The 18442-nt window shown below is 45.4% G+C and overlaps 2 protein-coding genes across 3 annotated transcripts; both read left to right on the top strand.

The window, feature by feature from the left end:
- The first annotated feature begins 171 nt into the window (after nt 1-171).
- On the top strand, nt 172-10591 carry LOC133497585 (gastrula zinc finger protein XlCGF57.1-like). Of its 2 annotated transcripts, XM_061813613.1 has the most exons (4): nt 172-778; nt 6245-6382; nt 6479-6706; nt 9595-10591. In XM_061813613.1, exons 1-4 carry the CDS (start codon nt 661-663, stop codon nt 10368-10370), a joined length of 1260 nt encoding a protein of 419 aa, XP_061669597.1. In that variant the 5' UTR covers nt 172-660; the 3' UTR covers nt 10371-10591. The 2 variants fall into 2 exon arrangements, with proteins under 2 accessions (XP_061669597.1, XP_061669596.1); XM_061813612.1 differs by lacking the exon at nt 9595-10591 and having other exon boundaries at nt 179-778; nt 6479-8585.
- Nucleotides 10592-12602: 2011 nt separating this feature from the next.
- LOC133497618 (oocyte zinc finger protein XlCOF6.1-like) lies at nt 12603-15665 on the top strand. Its single transcript, XM_061813661.1, has 2 exons — nt 12603-13022; nt 14417-15665. The coding sequence occupies exons 1-2, from the start codon at nt 12902-12904 to the stop codon at nt 15487-15489; spliced, it is 1194 nt and encodes a 397-aa protein (XP_061669645.1). The 5' UTR covers nt 12603-12901; the 3' UTR covers nt 15490-15665.
- Nucleotides 15666-18442: the final 2777 nt, after the last annotated feature.

Here is an 18442-nt window from a genome sequence, read left to right as displayed (position 1 = left end):
GTCTCAACCTTGTCATCAGAAAATGAATGAATGGATGGATGAATGGATGGATGAATGGATGGATGGATGGATGGATGACTTTGGAAGGAGGAAGGGATGAGTGATGCCTCCTAAATGAAATATGACCGTTAGGCGGCAGTGTTATCCCAGGAGTAATTTTTAAGACTTTGATTTAAATGTCACTGAAACACAGTGCTACCCACTGCGTGATCAAATATAAATATGTAACAGATATTGCTATACATATTGAAGTCGTTATTTCATGAAGAAGTGAAATACATGCGGGCGTCTTTGAAATGCCGGCCGCAGTCTGGATTGGGGAAGAAACGTAGTTTGTCCGAGTGGATTTGCCGTACTTCGCTCTGCGCAAGGATTTTCATGTAGCTTCACTTGCTGCATAAATAATTGTGAATAATTTAGTACTGAACGAGTTGACGGCTGGATATAGTTCACCCAGTAATTCTTCACTGCAGAAAACGTCATTTAATCAAATATTCGTTTCCGGTTAGACTCGTCACGTTGCACGTTGAAGCGTCTCCAGCTAGCTTAGCTTAGCTTATGCTCTTGCTAGCCGCCGCTACCTAACAAAGAGACGCTTTTGTTGACCGTAGCAAGAAGTCGCCGCGCAGAGATTAACTTTGAGTGTTTCCATTGTGAAAAATGTGCGCAAATATTGCCAAAGAAGAATACGGGGAGAACGTTTGCGGCGCACAAGAGAAGGAGCGACCACGTCGACTGCTGGACGCTGTTTACAGGCCTCGAGGGCTCCACGGAGCAGGTTGGAACACATTTCTCCCCTTCACTTGTCTGATAATTTGTTCCCAAAGAGTGACATTCAGCCAAATATGCGCAAGGCAGAAGTCATAATTCGCCTGACTGGTCGATGACGTCACATTCCCAAAAAACGTGGTAGAAAGCAACAAAAAGAACAAATACGGCATACGAATATTACAGCCGGTCTGTTTATGTGTTGCACATATCTGCCATTCAGTTTTGACCCATCCAAAAGAAAAACATTCGCGATATCTGTGACGTAGCAACATCCTTGCATTTATCAATTTTAGATGTGTGAGGTCATTTCTCCGAGGGCCAGTGACGTCACTTCTCCGTTCATATTTATGAGCTCTTTCATGACAGAACTCATTTGCAGATCTGTGACGAAATTGCAAATATGTCCAGCTTTCTGTATCTATATTATTCTACATTTGCATTTGAAATCAGGTTTTAAGGAAGCAAAATGCCAATGTCTGTAAGTGTGAATATGACTCGGCCTCCAAGTGTCGAGATCTTAAACTGGAGTTCCCGATCTTCGCAGTTCCGCTGGAGGTACCCGTCGCTGTAATTCACGTTTTCCAGCCGCACAGCAGATAAACGTATCTGTAACAATGCACACAAAATGGATGTTTCCAATTCCGCCATCTTGTGTGTCAGAGAGGTCATGGAACACATGTGATAGCTGAAGTGTGAATTTAATGTATTCGATTGGTCTGAGGGTGGCGGTGACACACAAGATGGCGTAATCGGAAACCCGTCCGCACTCGGACGGCAGCAGTGACGTCGTTCGTTTCAGGCGGAAAGACGTTGCCGATATCTTTAAATAACAGTTTTGACCCGGCAAAACAGAGTTAAACATATTTCGGTATTGTGTGTAGGTTTTTTCTCTCTCTCGTATTTGGCCTCAATACTTTGTTTCAACCCGCGAGGATGACGACACGACTTAGAAATGAAATTTCGATTAGCGGATGAACAATTTCCCTTCTGAGAAGTGATATGAAGAAATTATTGACGAAATGATTCAGGGAAGCAAGATTTTCCCCATCCGTTACCTTCAATACTTTTTCCACCTCTCTCATTGGTGAAACCTATATTTTATATTCTATATTATATTTTTTTAACTTATATTTTATGATTTTCCAAGTTGTGATTTGACTATTTTTCACTCGATAATCTTGGGTGGTTACTTTTGACTTCTTGCTGCAATCCTTCCTCCAGTCAGATGTGATTTCCTGAATATTAAGATCAAAATTTCAGCCGTGAAATGCGGTTGAACGCGACAGAACTGTGGTGCAGTGTGTTGGGTTTAGCAAATATTTTGGATTATTCATCTATCCAATTTATTTTAGGCCCGGAACGCATTATTTCTTTTTCCATTCATTGTAATGGGGAAACATCGATTCGGTTTTCAAACAACTCACTTCTTGAACCGTTTTCTGGAACTGGATTGCGGTCGAGAACCGAGGCATCACTCGACTTGCTCCCGTCGTACACTTTTCCAAATAAAAAAAAGGCAGCGTGCGCTTGTCACGGGATCTTTTGACGCTTCCATATGAGTTTTCTCGTACAATTCACACATTTAACAAAATAAAATTCAATATGCCATCCATCCATTTTTTTTTTAGCTGCTTATCCTTACAAGGGTCACGGGGAATACTGTAGCCTATCCCAGCTGTCAACGGGCAGGAGGGAGGGTACACCCTGAACCCGTCGCCAGCCAATCGCCGGGCACATGGAGACAAACAGCCGCAGTCATAATCACACCTACGGGCAATTTTGTATGTTTTTTGGAGTGCCCACCCCCAAAAAAAACCTGCAGGGATGGTGAGAACATGCAAACTCCACATTGAACCCGGGACCTCAGAACTGTGAGGCCGACACTTTCCAGCTGCGCCACCATGCCACCTTTCGTATTATTATTATTTTGTAAGAATACTTACTGTAACTATACACGTAATTTCATACAAGTCATGGATGGATGAAAAAGCAAAGCGTAGGGAGTCTCAGTCGTGGACGGCCGCTTGCAACAACCTCACAAATGTCCACGATCTCCCCTTTTATTTCCTACCGGTTCCCTCATTGTTTTATTCTCGTAAATGTTTTCCCGCGGCCCACCAAATGAGTCGATTCCCGGAGTGTGACCTTTTCTTGCCGATCTTTGCACCGCACATCACCGGAATCGGTCCTCAGCGACACGTGAGAGTCGGTTCTCCACTTTGAGAAAGTGCCTCTCGGACCAAAAGCCCAGAGAATGAAAGGCCGCAGAGTCTCGGTTCAGCTTCCGTTCGCGGGATGCGTCGCGAGCCGGGCGAGTGCAAGCAAGGACGCCGTTGGCAGCCCGTCACGTCCAGGAAAAATGCCCAGGATGCCCATTCGACTCGTCCACCATCCACGCGATACGCAATAGTGCATCAACGCGTGCGCTGGGGACCTGCTTTGGAGTCGCAAGAGAGTCCAAGAAGACCCAGAAAAAAATAAACGGTACTTTCACTGCTCGCTACTTTTTTTCTTTAGCGATTATTGCTTATCAACTATTTAGTGCACGAAAATATGACTTTGACATCCGCACGTCGGTGCTGTTTATGGCAACCAGTTTAAGCGCTAGTGCCGTTTAACTGTAGTTCACCATTCAATCGACAGAATAAGGTCACATGACCTCACATAATATCTCCTATTGGGCTTCCCGGGCATAGGTATTAACCCTGGATAAACCGGGCCGGATGATCGTCCTCGTGCCGACGTGGCAGCCATGTTGGGAAGGTCATCGTTAACGTGAAGGCAACGGCGTGCTACTCGTGTTTACGTTTAGACGAGTACTTAGTACCAAGTAGCGGTATATTTGTCGTGCACTACCTACCCAAATGTGGATATTTCAGCCCACTTGTAACTTGAGAAAAGAATTTGTAGTAAAAAATAAAAAATACATTTTTTTTTTTTTTTTTTTTATTTTTCGGGCGGCATGGTGGATCAGGTGGTAAAGTGTTGGCCTCACAGTTCTGAGGTTTTGTGTTCAATCCCAGACCCGCCTGTGTGGAGTTCGCATGATCTCCCCGTGTCTGCGTGGGTTTTCTCTGGGTGGGCTCTCCGGTTTCCTCCCACGTTCCAAAAACATGCAACAGTAATTGGTGACTCTAAATTGCCCCAAGGTGTGATTGTTGGGTGGTGGCTGTTTGTCTCGATGTGCCCTGTGATTCGCTGACAACCAGTTGAGGGTGTACCCCGCCCACCTCCTGCCCCAAGATAGCTGGGATAGGCTACAGCACTCCCACGACCCCCGTGAGGATAAGCTGCAAAGAAAATAGATGGATGAATGGATATTTGATTGATCTTCAAATCTGGTTAGTATTTCCTCAGTACTTGAGTAATTATTTCACTCGGTACTTTTTCCTCTTGCTTTTAAGTCTTTGGAGGATTTGACATGATGGAAATTTCTCAAAAATGATGAGATGACAAAAAGTTGGACCGATTTTTTTTTTTTTTAAGGAGGCGACATTGGCGGAGAACCGAAAATTCACAGTGGCGCGCGTCTGCCTCTGCCGTGATCATTTTACAGAAGAATTCTCTTTTTTTTAAACTGGAATATTAGAAGACTTTGCGACGATTAGGGCAGAGCCAAAAGTCTCCCGTCTGGCTGTCATGAGACGGCGTTCTGTCCCTGCCGATGAGCGCGACTCGTCTTGTGTGCTCATTTCACGATTCTCGTTGACGGAATATTAGAAGACTTTGCGACGATTAGGGCAGAGCCAAAAGTCTCCCGTCTGGCTGTCATGAGACGGCGTTCTGTCCCTGCCGATGAGCGCGACTCGTCTTGTGTGCTCATTTCACGATTCTCGTTGACGGTGATGATTTCACGTCTCGCTCGCTTTTTCAAAGTGTGCGTTGCCGCCGTTTTCAGACTGCGTGTCGCGTATAATCTGCCGCGGTAGGGATGGATTGCCGGCAAAATTTCGGGAAACGTGCTCGCAGGTTTTCCCTCGCTCAAGTCTCAAATTGTGACTTTTAAAAAATACTACAAAGTCAATGTCAAGATTTGATTCTGAATGCATTGTACCTGTTTGACGATCAATGCTGAAAATGTGCCGCGAATGAAGCCATCATCTGTTTTTCAGATTTTTTAAAATTTTTTATTTTTTGCTGCCGCCATGTGGACTAACACGCAAAATTCCCGGCATCCATTTTTTTTTTTCCATGTGCCGTTTATGAATCGCACTTCCCCAAACAGCGAGGTTGCTTTATACGCGTCGTAAACTGCGACCCGGATTCCTCAACGCACTTCCCGGCCTAAGGGCAATTTGTCCCATCACGGGGACCCGGCATTCGGTAGAATATACTTTAAGCAAATACTTTTTTGCATATTAAACATGCAGATATGTAGGCGTAAGAAAGATGTCAGTAATGTCCATTTATTTATTTTTTTTTTTAGGTTTCAGCGGACGCTCCCACAGAATTTGAGCATGGAGACGACGACTCGACTTGACATTTTGAAAAGGTTCTTCGAGGTTTTATTTGATTATTATTATTATTCAAATTTGGCAGTTTTGTTAACAACACTTCCCCTTCGTGGTATATACAGGACACATTTATTTTTCCCTTACATGAACTTGAATGGTTGGAACAGTGGATCAGCTGTAAAGCTTTGGCCTCACAGTTCTGAGGTCCCGGGTTCAATTCCAGACCCGCCTGTGTGGAATTTGCATGTTCTCCACGTCCCTGCGTGGGTTTCTTCCGGGCACTCCGGTTTCCTCCCACATCCCAAAAACTCGCAAAATTAATTGGACACTCTAAAATTGCCCCGTCGGTGTGATTGTGAATGCGGCTGTTTGTCTCCATGTGCCCTGCGATTGGCTGGCGACCAGTTCAGGGTGGACCCCGCCTCCTGCCCGTTGACAGCTGGGATAGGCTCCCTAAGTGAGGATAAGCAGCTAAAAAAATGGATGGATGGCATATTTTGTTAAATGTGTGAATTGTACAATAAAACTCACATGGAAGCGTCAAAAGATCCCGTGACAAGCGCACTCTGCCTTTTTTTTATTTGGAAAAGTGTACGACGGGAGCAAGTAGAGCGATGCCTCGGTTCTCGACCGCAATCCCGTTCCAGAAAACGGTTCAAGAAGTGAGTTGTTTGAAAACCGAATCGATGTTTCCCCATTACAATGAATGGAAAAAGAAATAATGCGTTCCGGGCCCAAAAAAAAATTGGATGGATGGATAATACAAAATATTTGCTGAGCCCACTCCCTGCGACCCTTGTGAGGATAAGCGACTTAAAACATGGATGGAGGAACTTGACTGTCCTGCACTAAAGTGGGAGAATACAGCAGTTTTTTTGGTTCACCGTGCAATAACAATGAAGATTTTAACTATAAATGGAGCACATGTGAAAAGATTCTGTTTTCTTCTCCAGATGACTATTTTGTTATAACTTTACCAAAACGTGCGTTTTTCTTGTTGTCCTCTACGTACGTCACAGAAGAAGATCATCACCCTGAGCGTCGGGAGCCCCCGGACGCCCCACACGTGAAAGAGGAAGAGCAGGAAGCCGAAATCACGGCGTTTACATTCACCGGCGTCGCTACGAAGAGTGAAGATGATGGCGAGCGAGGTCGAGGTCGGCTTCATCCCCCGTCAAAGTCAAACACGAGCGTCGACTGAGCAAAGCTTGACGTTACCAAACGGTGTGCGTGTGTCCTCTTGTGTCCCGCAGACGCCCGTGAAGACGATCTTCGCCTTGAGCAGCAGGAGCCGCCGCGTGCTCACGTGAAAGAAGACGAGCTGGAGGATGTTCCGACTCAGTTTCCCTTGACGGTCATCGTGAAGAGTGAAGATAGTGATGAAGACCACTACGGAGGATTCCATTCAGAAAGCCTCTCAGTCGGTGACCACAGCGTGGGACGCTATCCTGACACTGACTTTGGTGACGAACACTCCAAAGGTGATGTGCCTTGTCACACTGACAGCAAACACTTGAAATGTTCTCAGTGTGACGGAACGTTTTACAACACGTCGACGCTGAAAAGACACACAAGAACCCACACGGGAGAAAAACCCTTTGCCTGCTCAGTTTGTGACAAAAGGTTCACGCAAAAAGGACATTTAATAGCACACACGCGAACGCACACTGGAGAGAAACCGTTTGCCTGCTCAGTATGTGGTAAAGGGTTTTCTAGAAAAGGAGATTTAAGTATACACACAAGAACACACACGGGTGAGAAACCCTTTGCCTGCTCAGTTTGTGGTACAAGATTCAGACAGAAGGGAGATTTAATTGCACACTCAAGAACCCACACAGGGGAGAAACCCTTTGCCTGCTCATTTTGCGGCACAAGATTTACCCAGAAAGGACATTTAATAGCACACACAAAAACGCACACTGGAGAGAAAACATTTGCTTGTTCATTTTGTGGTTCAAGATTTACACAGAAGGGAGATTTAAGAATACACATAAGAACACACACTGGGGAAAAACCTTTTGCTTGCTCAGTTTGCAGCCTAAGCTTTAGTGTCCGTTCAACATTAATTCAACACATGAGGACGCACACTGGTGAGAAACCCTTTTCCTGCTCAGTTTGTAGTAAAAGTTTCTCTAAAAAGACCAACTTAACCGCACATACTAGAACACATGCCGGAGAGAAACCGTTTGGCTGCACACTTTGCGGGAAAGGTTTCACTCAGAAAGGACATTTAATGGCCCACACAAGAACACACACCGGGGAAAAAACGTTTGCTTGCTCAGTTTGTGACAAAAGATACACTCAGAAGGAACATTTAACAACACACATACGAACGCACACTGGCGAGAAACCGTTCAGTTGCAGTGTGTGTGACAAAAGATTCCATGTTAAACGTCAGGTTAAGAGACACAAGTGCGCTGGTGTCAGAGCTGTGGTCAATAATGCTACAGAATAAACTCAAGAAATTGAAGTTGTGTTGGGTATTGTTCCCAAAAACCTCACCAAGACTTTTGGGCAGTGGGCTACGTATGTAATTGACTCATCAAATGAACTTCGGGAGCATTGTTTTGATGGTTGTCAAACTGTGTATACAATTCACAGTAAGAAGAACTACTTTTCTTGATTCTATTTTCTTTATCTCTTTTTATTCAAGACCAATGGTGATCACACGTGTATGGATTTCAAAATCCTCACAAATCCTCTATAACGTATATCATCATACTTGTACAGTACATATCAAATATAAACAACCTGAAGATGTTTTTTTGAATGAACTCGGGGAAAGTTGCATTTGAAATTGAAGCCGCTGTTTGAACTCCAAACTTCACGACTTTGTCAATGTAAATTGCTGAAAGGATGAACTGATATCTGTGTGGATGTACAGCAGCACGTTGAATTTTAAGATTCAAATTCCTCCCTATTGTTAGCGCGCGTTGCTGTCAGACAGACGAGGCCCAGCCCGCGCGACAAAAGCGAAGCGAGATTCCCGAGCAGTCAGTTGCTTGCGTGATGCCGTGGGCAGTAACGCTGTTGAGCTTGTTTTCAAAAAGCAGAAAAAAAAAAACCCCAAAATTGCGAGAACTGTCCGTCCGTTGGAAGACGGGAAGGCCTCCGTGTGTCTTTTTGCAAAACATTTCCACATGCTTCAATATTTAGAGGCCAGTAAATTAGCCGTCAGCTTTGTGCGAGGAGTGAGATACGTCAGAACGACGAGAATGTCGTGTTCTTTGACAGAAGAAAGTGCAAATATCTCAAACAACCTTTTGAAAATGCGTTTCTGGGCTCGACCGAGGTTACCAATCGAGCTCTGTCGCGCGTTTGTACTCGCGCCTTGTAAATAAAGTTGTCTTTGTTCGACGAGCTTGTGTCAGTGGAGTCTTCCTTCAACGTCGACACCTGATCATTTTCTGTCCCGGGAAGGAAAAGCTTCTGATCCACCACAAGCCAGAATGTTGCTCGTGCTCACTGGTGGAAATACAAAGACCGAGAAGTCACGTGATGTGCTCGAAGTTGAGAAGCTGCGTCTCCAAATTTGTACTGAAGCATTTGTTGAGCATCCACGCAGCACTGTGCTTAATGTCGATGTCTACTCCACCGTCGTGCGTTTTCTTCGAAAGCTCCAAGGCACACGGAACAACCACAAAGTAGCAAGTAAACGTCTGTTTCAATCACACCAACGAATGTTGTGTGCGTGGGTGTACCGGACGTGGATGTGTCATAGCGACCAATGAAAAGGAAATGTTTGTACACAACTGCAGGAAGTGAGTTTTCAACCATGTTTGGACTGACTTCTTTGACACTGCGGACCAGCAGATTCTTTTTGTCTTCTCTGGGGAACTGGATGGCCATTCTGGGTCGTGCTTTTAAGTGCTTTAGTGCCAAATGTCTGCTTGAGTCCCTGCAATGCTCGTTTGGAGTGCCCCAAGGTTCCATTCTTGGGCTCTCCTCGTTTCCCTTTAACTATTTCCCCTTGGGTCCATCCCCTGAAGGAACGGCATCAACTTTGCTTTCATGATGATGTCAGCCCAATATTAACGGGTGAGAGTACGTGAGAAGTGCTCCCGCACGTGACGTCACCATTTTCACGGCGCCGTATTGCCGGTCAAACAGAGCTGCTCGACATTGCGGGGGGGCATTGAACCGGAGGAGAATATTTAGAATGCCTGAGACCTGTTGTGCTGTTGGTTGTCACAACAGACGAGACAGATATTCAAGGAGATCATTCTAAAGCATACCAGGTGAAAAGATCGATGGATTTCGGCAATTAAACGGGGTGGATGGTTCCCAACCAAATACATCCTCAACATGCCAGAAGGAGACTTGACTTGACCAAAAAGCAAACATGTGTTTGTCTTCTTGTGCCCCGCAGACGTGCGTGAAGATCTTCATCCTGAGCGACGGCAACCAGAATCAGTGCACATAAAGGAGAAAGATGAGGATGAGCACCCCTACATTGTCGTGGAAGTGCAACCAGATCTCCCGCACCTTAAAGACGAAGATGAACAGGAAACAAAGACCGTCCACATCAAAGAGGAGGACCAGGAGTTTCTCTCCATTAAGGAGGAAGAGGGGCATCACCTCATCAAGTTTCCAGTGACCTTTGTTCCTCGTAAGAGTAAAGAAGATGAAGACAAAGGTCAAAGTGACGAGAGCAGAAGGGCGGAGCATCCAACTAGCAGCCCAAGATCGGACAGCGTCTTAGCACCGCTATCAGATAGCGACGACATGACGTCGCACTCTCATGATCGTGATGATGATGATTATGTTAAAAGGGAAATGTCGAGTCACACGGACAACGCACGACGGGAATGTTCTCTTTGTGGAAAAACTTTTACTTCAAAGGGCGGTTTGAGATTACACATGAGAATCCATACCGGAGAGAAACCTTTTCCCTGCGAAGTTTGCGGGAAACGATTCACGGCGAAGAGAGACTTGAAAACACACACGAGGACTCACACCGGGGAGAAACCATTTGCCTGCTCAGTTTGTGAGCAAAGGTTTTCTTTGAAGGCAAATTTAACCAGGCACACAAGAACGCACACGGGGGAGAAACCATTCGGTTGCAGCGTGTGTGACAGAAGATTTTCGAGTATGCATCATGTGAAGAGACACAAGTGTCTTGTGGAGAATAGCAGTTTTAGATAGATTGGGGAAAAAATTCATCTGCTGCCTTGCTGTTGTGTACATCTGATCCTGAAAGAAGGAGGCGGAGTTTAACATAAAGAAAGAGAATGCAAAGAAATAAACTGGTTTTGCAAAGTGTCATTATTGTAAAATCATAAAAAGAGTCACAACAAATGCACTTCCGAAGTGACATCTTTGAATCGATAGACATGAGTATCTTTAAATTGAGGTGAGTTGATCATCTCTTGAACTGGACTTGTGACAAATTATAATAAAATTATCAATATCGCAAAGTGGAGTAAGAAATATGTACACTTCCAAATATTTGCACTTGAATTGTAGATCTCGGTTATATTGAACCCCATCCGCACAAATGATAAAACTCAAGTGACCTCATTTGTCCAAAGCGAAATAATGTTGCAGAATTTTGAAATGACTTTCGTGGATATGAAGAATGACGTTACAGATATTGCTAAAGTTCTTTCTGACTTGGTGACATTAATTAAAGATAAACACATATCCTGTCTCGCTATGCCATGCTCACTAGTAGTCTGATTTCAGCCTTCCTGACTGAAAAGTCTCAGAATTTTGCAACACTGTAGTCACAAATCACATTAAAAATAGTAATATTGGTTAAAAAAAAATGGCTAACATTTGCTGAAACAAGTGTGTGTGTGTGAAAGAAGTGGACATTTTTTTTTTAATCGTGATTTGTGACTATAGTGTTGGAAAATTCCGAGACTTTTCAGTCAGGGAGGTTGAAATCAGGCTATTAGTGAGCAATACTTAGAAGGGCGAGGGAAATACATATCAAATAGCTTTTTAAAAAAAAAGGCTTTATGGAATAATGAAATGTTTTTCAGGACAGCTTTTGTGGCAGAAACGGGCACGAATTTTTGAGCGAGAAAGTTCCTCCTCGTACTCTTCTTTTTTCACACGTTTTGCACACATATTCATCTCGTAATCACAATATTTTACACTCACATTTTGATCACTGCTTAGGTAGCTGTTGCTAACAAACGCATCTGTGTGCAAAGCGAGCTGGAGAAGCTCCACTGAAGCGAGTTTATCCAGACGCGAAAATTGAACGAGTGATGTTTAGTCCAATACAAAGTAGTGGTAGGGCGTGTGTGCCGAGACTTCAATACAATGAGCATTATTTCGGGAAGAAATAATAATTAAAAAAAAACCTTACACGAAAGTAGAGCAGTAAAGCTTGTACGGCAAGTCTACTTGGACAAACTGCAGCGGCGTTGCGCGTTGCGCATGCCTGGAAAGGTCGAGGCATCATCTCTGTAGCTGCCATAAGTGTCAGTAAAATACTCACGATAATTATTTCGTTAATAATTATTTGAATTAAAGAGTGGATTGAAGTAAAGAACAAGTTATGGCATTGAGAGAAAATATTCCGTTTTATTAGCCCATGTTTATGTAGCGGAACCTTGTTCATCAATGTTGTTGGTGTCCGGACGCTTATTTTGGGGACACTTCCTGTCCAAACTATTTCAGTGACAAAGATTCGACGACGATTTACTGAGAAACAGAGAAGCAAGAAGAATAACTCCATTTGGTCAGAAGGTCAGTGAGGTGTGATTATTGCTTGTGTTTTTTTTTCATTTATTTGTGTAGCATGAATTTTTTTTAAAAAGAGTGAAATACAGCAACTTGTCCGGTGTGACTGAACTTTAGTTATAATCCCCCTAAATATTCGACGTTCAGTGCACAATCTGCATGATCGTATCGGTCGGTCTTGGACCACATCAGATAGTCTACATAACCTCCCAGAATTTTTCGCGAGGGTTCGAACATCGTAAATGAAGTAAACTATCAAAAAAAAGAAAAAAAAAAAAAAAACACCCGTCATTACCATTCCGCGAGTACAAACAACTGCTTCGTACGTATAAAATCATTTTTTTCGTGTGGACAAAATACTACTTTGTGCTCACCAAATATCCCCACATGGCTTGTCTGGGGCTGCTAAAGAGAACGAAACAAATAAAAAAATGAAGACGGTGTCTACAGTCTTGTTGCCCAAGTTCAGGTTTTGGTAAAAATTTGTTCGTCCTTCCCTCCCGACGACAGCTGGGATTGGCTCCAGCACTGCCGCGACCCTCGTGACCTTAAGCGGCTCAGAAAATGGATGAGTGCATGGGTAAAATAGTTTTTGGTGGTTATTTATTTGCTACAAATCACGTCATCCCGACTGGATAATCCGAACGGAGTTTGTCCAAGTGGTGTTGCCGTATAAATTCGGCTGCATTGTCGGGCTTGTGGTTTGTTGTATAAACACACGCGCTTCACTTCGTAAAACATCCCGAATTTATATTTAAAAAAATGACGACTCCACGCAGGGTGCCCATCAAAACTTTACTGGACACAAATCTTCGGATAAACTGGTCTCGATGCGCGTTGAAGTTCTCCAGCTAACTCAGCCTCGCTTAGTTTAGCTTGCTAACCGCTAACCCAGAGACGCATGTTTTGACGCATCGCCGGAACCGGAAGTGAGGATCAAGTTGGAGTGAGCAACGTTTTGCAGTATTTATCCAGAGAAAATGCGTGTGAAGGAAGAAGCGCACGAGGATCATCTTTGTGGAACAAAAGAAGAAAACGATCGCCAGCGCCATCGAGTGGAAGCCGTTTGCAAGCGGCCTCACGTTGTGTTGGGCAGAGCAGGTCGGGGCACTTCTCACGTACTCTCACCCGTTAATTTGTTCATGCGTGTGACCTTTCACGTTACACGTCACAAAATTTTCACCCATGTGGTAATGATGGTGTAGTGGGACACACGCCTCCCTTTGGTGCGGGCAGCGTGGGATCGATTCCCGCTCAGCGATTGTGCAGATATCTACCCTGGGACTGACTGGCGACCAGTTCAGGGTGGAGGCCTCCTTTCCCCCGAAGCTAGCTGGGATAGGCTCCAGCTTTCCTGCAACCCTTTTGAGGATAAGCGGCTTGACGTGACGTGGAAATGTTGGCGTCCTCACGATCTCCGTTCACAAAAGGTCTTCGTTCGATTGTTTCTGTTACATCCAAAATCTCGTTTCTTTTTTCGGGTTAGGATCATTTGAATTCAATTTGATTGTTAAGATGGAACGTGATATTATTTTGAAAAAAACAGTGCAAATTCTTTTTTACTATTTGTTTCTTATTAGTTTTAATTACTGTAACATTTGACATTCTTCCAACATAATAGCACACACGCGAACGCACACTGGAGAGAAACCGTTTGCCTTTACATCCAATGCTCACGAGAGCGCTTCGCAGCAGAGGGCGAAGCGGTCGGGATGAGTATCAGCACCTCGAAATCTGAGACCAGTCGGAAAAGGGTGCCGTGCCCTCTCCGGGTCGGGGATGAGATCCTGCCCCAACTGGAGGAGTTCCAGTATCTTGGGGTCTTGTTCACGAGTGAGGGAAGAATGGAGCGGGAGATCTACAGACGGATCGGCGCACCGTCTGCGGTGATGCGGACTTTGTATCGGTCCGTTGTGGTTAAGAGGGAGCTCAGTCGAAATGCGAAGCTCTCAATTTACCAGTCGATCTACGCTCCTACCCTCACCTATGGGCACGAGCTGTGGGTCGTGACCGAAAGAACAGATCCTGGATACGAGCGGCCGAAATGAGTTTCCTCCGCAGGGTGTCCGGGCTTTCCCTTAGAGAACGGGTGAGAATCTCGGTCATCCGGGAGGGGGTCAGTGTCGACCTGCTGCTCCTCCGCATTGAGAGGAGCCAGACGAGGTGGCCGGGGCATCTGATCTGGATGCCTCCTGGACACCTCCCTGGTGACGTGTTCCGGGCATGTCCCACCGGAAAGAGAGCACGGCGACGACCCAGGACACGCTGGAGAGACTACGTCTCTCGGGTGGGTTGGGAACGCCTCGGCATCCCCCCGGAAGAGCTGGTAGAAGTGGCTGGGGAAAGGGAAGTCTGGGTATCCCTGATGAAGCTACTTCCCCCGCGACCCGACCCAGAAAAGCGGTAGAAAATGGATAGATGGATGTGACATTCCTTTCAGGGTATCAGTAAAGGATCGTTTGTTACCTTAAAGATTACCTTCTTGTGTCTTGCAGACATCAGTGAAGATCTTCGTCCCGAGCAGCAGGAGTCGGTCTCTCCGAACACTAGAAAGGGAAGCGAGCCAGAGCCCCCCCACGTCAAAGGGGAGGAGCTCGAGATCAAAGAAGAAGAGCAGGAGGATGACATCAGCAAGTTTCCGCTGACTGTCGTCGTGAAGAGTGAAGATGGCGACCACGGCGGAGGATCGCAAGCGCACGGCCTCATAGCTCCACTATCAGATAGCGACGCCGTCACGTCACAGTCTTCTGACGATGATGGTGAAAACCCACAAAGTGACGCGACGCGTCGTACTGATAACGAGCACGTGACGTCTTCTCGGCGTGACAAAACCTTTGTTGACAAGTCATCCTTGAAAAGAGACACAAAAACACACGCTAGAGAAAAACGTTTTGGCTGCTCAGTTTGCGGCAAAGGATTCTTTCGAAAGGCACATTTAATAGAACACACAAAAACGCACACCGGGGAAAAACCTTTTACGTGCTCGATTTGCGGTAAAAGATTCTCCCTCAAGGCACGGTTAACGTTGCACACAAGGACGCACACTGGCGAGAAACCTTTTGTCTGCGCCGCTTGCGGGAAAAGGTTTTCTCAAAAGCCAAATTTAACGTCGCACGCCAGAACGCACACTGGAGAAAAACCCTTTGCCTGCTCGGTCTGCGGTAAAAGATACTCCGAAAAGAAAACTTTAACAACGCACACGAGAACACACACGGGGCAAGAACCTTTTGTCTGCTCAATGTGTGGAAAAAGATTCACGCAGAAGATACTTTTAATAGCGCACACAAGAACACACTCGGGAGAAAAACCTTTTCCGTGCTCAGTTTGCGCCAAAAGATTCTCCATGCAGGGACATTTAATGGTACACGCGAGAACGCACACCGGAGAAAAACCTTTTCCCTGCTCTCTTTGCGGGAAAAGATTCACTCAGAATGAACACTTGATAAAACACACGAGAACGCACACTGGTGAGAAGCCGTTCAGCTGCGACGCGTGTGACAAAAGATTCTCGCAGAAGGGGCAGGTGAAGCGCCACAAGTGTGCTCATGAGAAGAGCGCCGCTCAATGAGGCGCTTGCGTGCTCGCTAATCCACGTGGGGGGGGGGGGGGGCAAGATGAAGCATCGCACAGAAAAAAAACAAGACCGAAAGTGAGGGTGATGCTGCATATTCATTTGTTTACCTGTATGTATTTAAAAAAAACCCCAAAAAAACTAGTGTTGCATTTATGAAATCAGTGGAATGCTACAAAGAGAGGTTTTTATTCTTAATTCTGAGAAAGATTTGTTCAAAGCTTACTTTTGAATTAAAAAGTCTCTTTATTAATGGGCCTCCTCATATTCGTGAAGATCACGCTAAACTTAAAGGTCAACTCTCATGAAATGCATAATTTTTACTATGTTATTAATGAAAAAACGGCAGCCAGTATGGACCCACGCGTTTTTTCACCACAAAACATGATTTTGACGTATGCAGCTTTTTGTAACTCCCGCCCTGAAAATCCACTCGAGGGATTTGTTTTCGAGAAGAAGCAGGAAGTGATGTACATGGCAGGACCGCCCTCAGGTGGATTTGTTTGTTTCTATTAGTTTTACCTCCAGGAAGCGAGCTCATTGTTCCTTCGTGTTAGCCAAAATGCCGGCTCGTTGCATTGCTGGACATTGCTCGAACACTCGGGAGGATGGATTCGCTCTTCATACTTGTCCAAAAGGCCCGGTTCGTCGTGAAAAATGGATTGCACGGGTGCAAAGGACGAGAGCTTCGTGGGTTCCAAATGACAGGTAGGTGTGTATACAGCTACTAAAAAAAAAAAATCATAGTTGGGGGGGGGGGGGCGTAATCCGCAAATCAGGGGTGCTAAATGTGTCGATGTCACCCAGGCCGAAGCCGTGATCCGCGGAAACGGCCACAGTGGCTCATCTCCGCCGCGGAGGTGGATTGGCCGTGGTCCGCATATCATCTAAATATGGCTAGAGATATATATAATATTGCCCCGGTCGCTTCACTCGGTTGTGGGATGTTCTCTTCTTCGAAAAGAGCTTCTGTGTCAGAAGGGGTGTGTTCGTGTTTTCAATGGAAAATGACATCACGGACAGAAGATGCTGCCAATATGGCGACCACTTGGATGTCGTCGATTGACACTTTGGCAACTTTGCGCATGGATGACGCGCTCTCCGCTCATATTTATTTTTTAGTATAGACATTGAAGTGAATAATGTTCTATGTATTTTTCATTACAATTTCTATTTTAGAATGTTTATAGGGATGACACTTGACGTTTAAACACTGGGCAACAATTTGAAACAAAATTCTGTTGAGTTTTATTTCTTTGATTTTTTCATGCAGAGTAAATTTTCAATGTTGATTCCAGAATTGCAGTCAAGTCTTTTTTTCCAGGTTTTCCCTCCAGATCAGCACAATACCAGCGACGAGCCGTCGTCAGACTTGCCGAGTGATTACGACTGGACTCGTCTCCAGCGGACTGTCAACTTGTTTACGCGGTCACATTTCGGCCCGTGAGTTGAGAGTTGTGTCCGCCTCCCAGTAACTCACCAATATTTACGAAAACAAAGCTAGCATAGTAGCAATGCAGAGGATTTGTGCTGGCTTTTCTCCTAACCTTGTAACTTTGCGCATACCATTGCTAAATTCAATTTCATTTTATATTGGGTTTTTTTTTTTTCATTTTCAAAGCTTGTAACTCTTCCGTCTTACCATTTTCTTCCCATCCATCCATTATCTTTGCCGCTTATTCTCATGAAGGTCTTGAAGTGCTGGAATCAATCCCAGCTATGTAGGGGCAGGAGGTGGGCGGGGTACACCCTGAACTGGTCGCCACTCAATCGCAGGGCACATGGAGACACACAGCCGCACTCACAATCACACCTTGGGGCAATTTAGAGTATCCAATGAATGTTGCATGTTTTTGGGATGTGGGAGGAAAGCGGAGTGCCGAGAGAAAACCCACGCAGGCACAGGGAGAACATGCAAACTCCACACAGGCGGGTCCGGGATTGAATCCGGGACCTGAGAACTGTGAGGCCAACGCTTTAGAAGCTGTGACGCCCCATTTTATTTCCATATTTCTTTTGTTGCCCCTTTGTTCAAAAACTTGACGACGAATATCAGCTTTGCACAACGCAGCTGTCCGACCTAGCTGGAGAAAAATGGTGTTCGCAGCGTTATCCACCCGCAACCGACTAAAATTGGCGTCCGCTTTTGTTTTTCGACGTGTGACGCGTGCAGTCACCTGGCAACCTCAATGGAAAAAAATGCCCATTTCGCTTTAAAATGTCAAATTCATATTTTGCAAAATGACATCCAACTGGGCGGGACGATGGATCAGCTGGTCAAGCGTTGGCCTCGCATTTCTGTTCAATCCCGGCCCCGCCTGTGTGGAGTTTGGATGTTCTCCCCATGTCTGCGTGGGTTTTCTCTCGGCACTGCGGTTTCCTCCCACATCCCAAAAACACGCAACACTCTAATTGCTCAAAAGTGTGATTACAAGTGCGACTGTTGTGTGTCTCCATGTGCCCTGCGATTGGCCAGCAACCAGTTCAGGGTGTGCCCCGCCTCCTGCCCGTCGACAGCTGGGATAGGCTCCAGCACTCCCGTGACCCTTGTGAGGATAAGCGGCAAAGAAAGTGGATGGACGGACAATTGCCCTCTGTCAGACTACTGCAATCAAATCTCATTTTTTTTTTTTTACCATCTTTGGGCTGTATCTTGTCAACTCAAATACGACTTGTTGCCACGGCGAAGACAATGCAAGTGGATGGCGGCAACTGCGTTATAAGAAGAAAATGGGGGTAACAAAACTATGTGGGTGGTAACCGGTACTCGGGACAGGAGAGGAGATTCGTGCTCGCAAGCAACCAACAAATTGTTACCTAGCCTAAATTAGCGTTAGCGGTCGTGGTTGTCATGGTCGTGATATTAATGATGGTTTTAATTTAGTGCTCTGGCCTCTTGGACGCTAAATTTCACTGGATGCGGTCCATGAACTCCAGTCAGTTTGACACC

This window comes from Syngnathoides biaculeatus, chromosome 3 (assembly GCF_019802595.1).
Source record: "Syngnathoides biaculeatus isolate LvHL_M chromosome 3, ASM1980259v1, whole genome shotgun sequence".
In the NCBI taxonomy this organism is placed as follows: Eukaryota; Metazoa; Chordata; class Actinopteri; order Syngnathiformes; family Syngnathidae; genus Syngnathoides; species Syngnathoides biaculeatus.
Note: the sequence above shows the minus strand (reverse complement) of the source record. Positions and strands in the feature narration are given on the sequence as shown.

Bases quoted from the DNA above. Each gene is read 5' to 3' on its own strand.
- LOC133497618 (XM_061813661.1), top strand. From the start codon at position 12,902: ATGCGTGTGAAGGAAGAAGCGCACGAGGATCATCTTTGTGGAACAAAA. The intron at 13,023-14,416 runs GTCGGGGCACTT...TGTGTCTTGCAG, and splicing joins CGTTGTGTTGGGCAGAGCAG to ACATCAGTGAAGATCTTCGT.
- LOC133497585 (XM_061813612.1), top strand. From the start codon at position 661: ATGTGCGCAAATATTGCCAAAGAAGAATACGGGGAGAACGTTTGCGGC. The intron at 779-6,244 runs GTTGGAACACAT...CGTACGTCACAG, and splicing joins TCGAGGGCTCCACGGAGCAG to AAGAAGATCATCACCCTGAG. The intron at 6,383-6,478 runs GTCGGCTTCATC...TGTGTCCCGCAG, and splicing joins TGATGGCGAGCGAGGTCGAG to ACGCCCGTGAAGACGATCTT.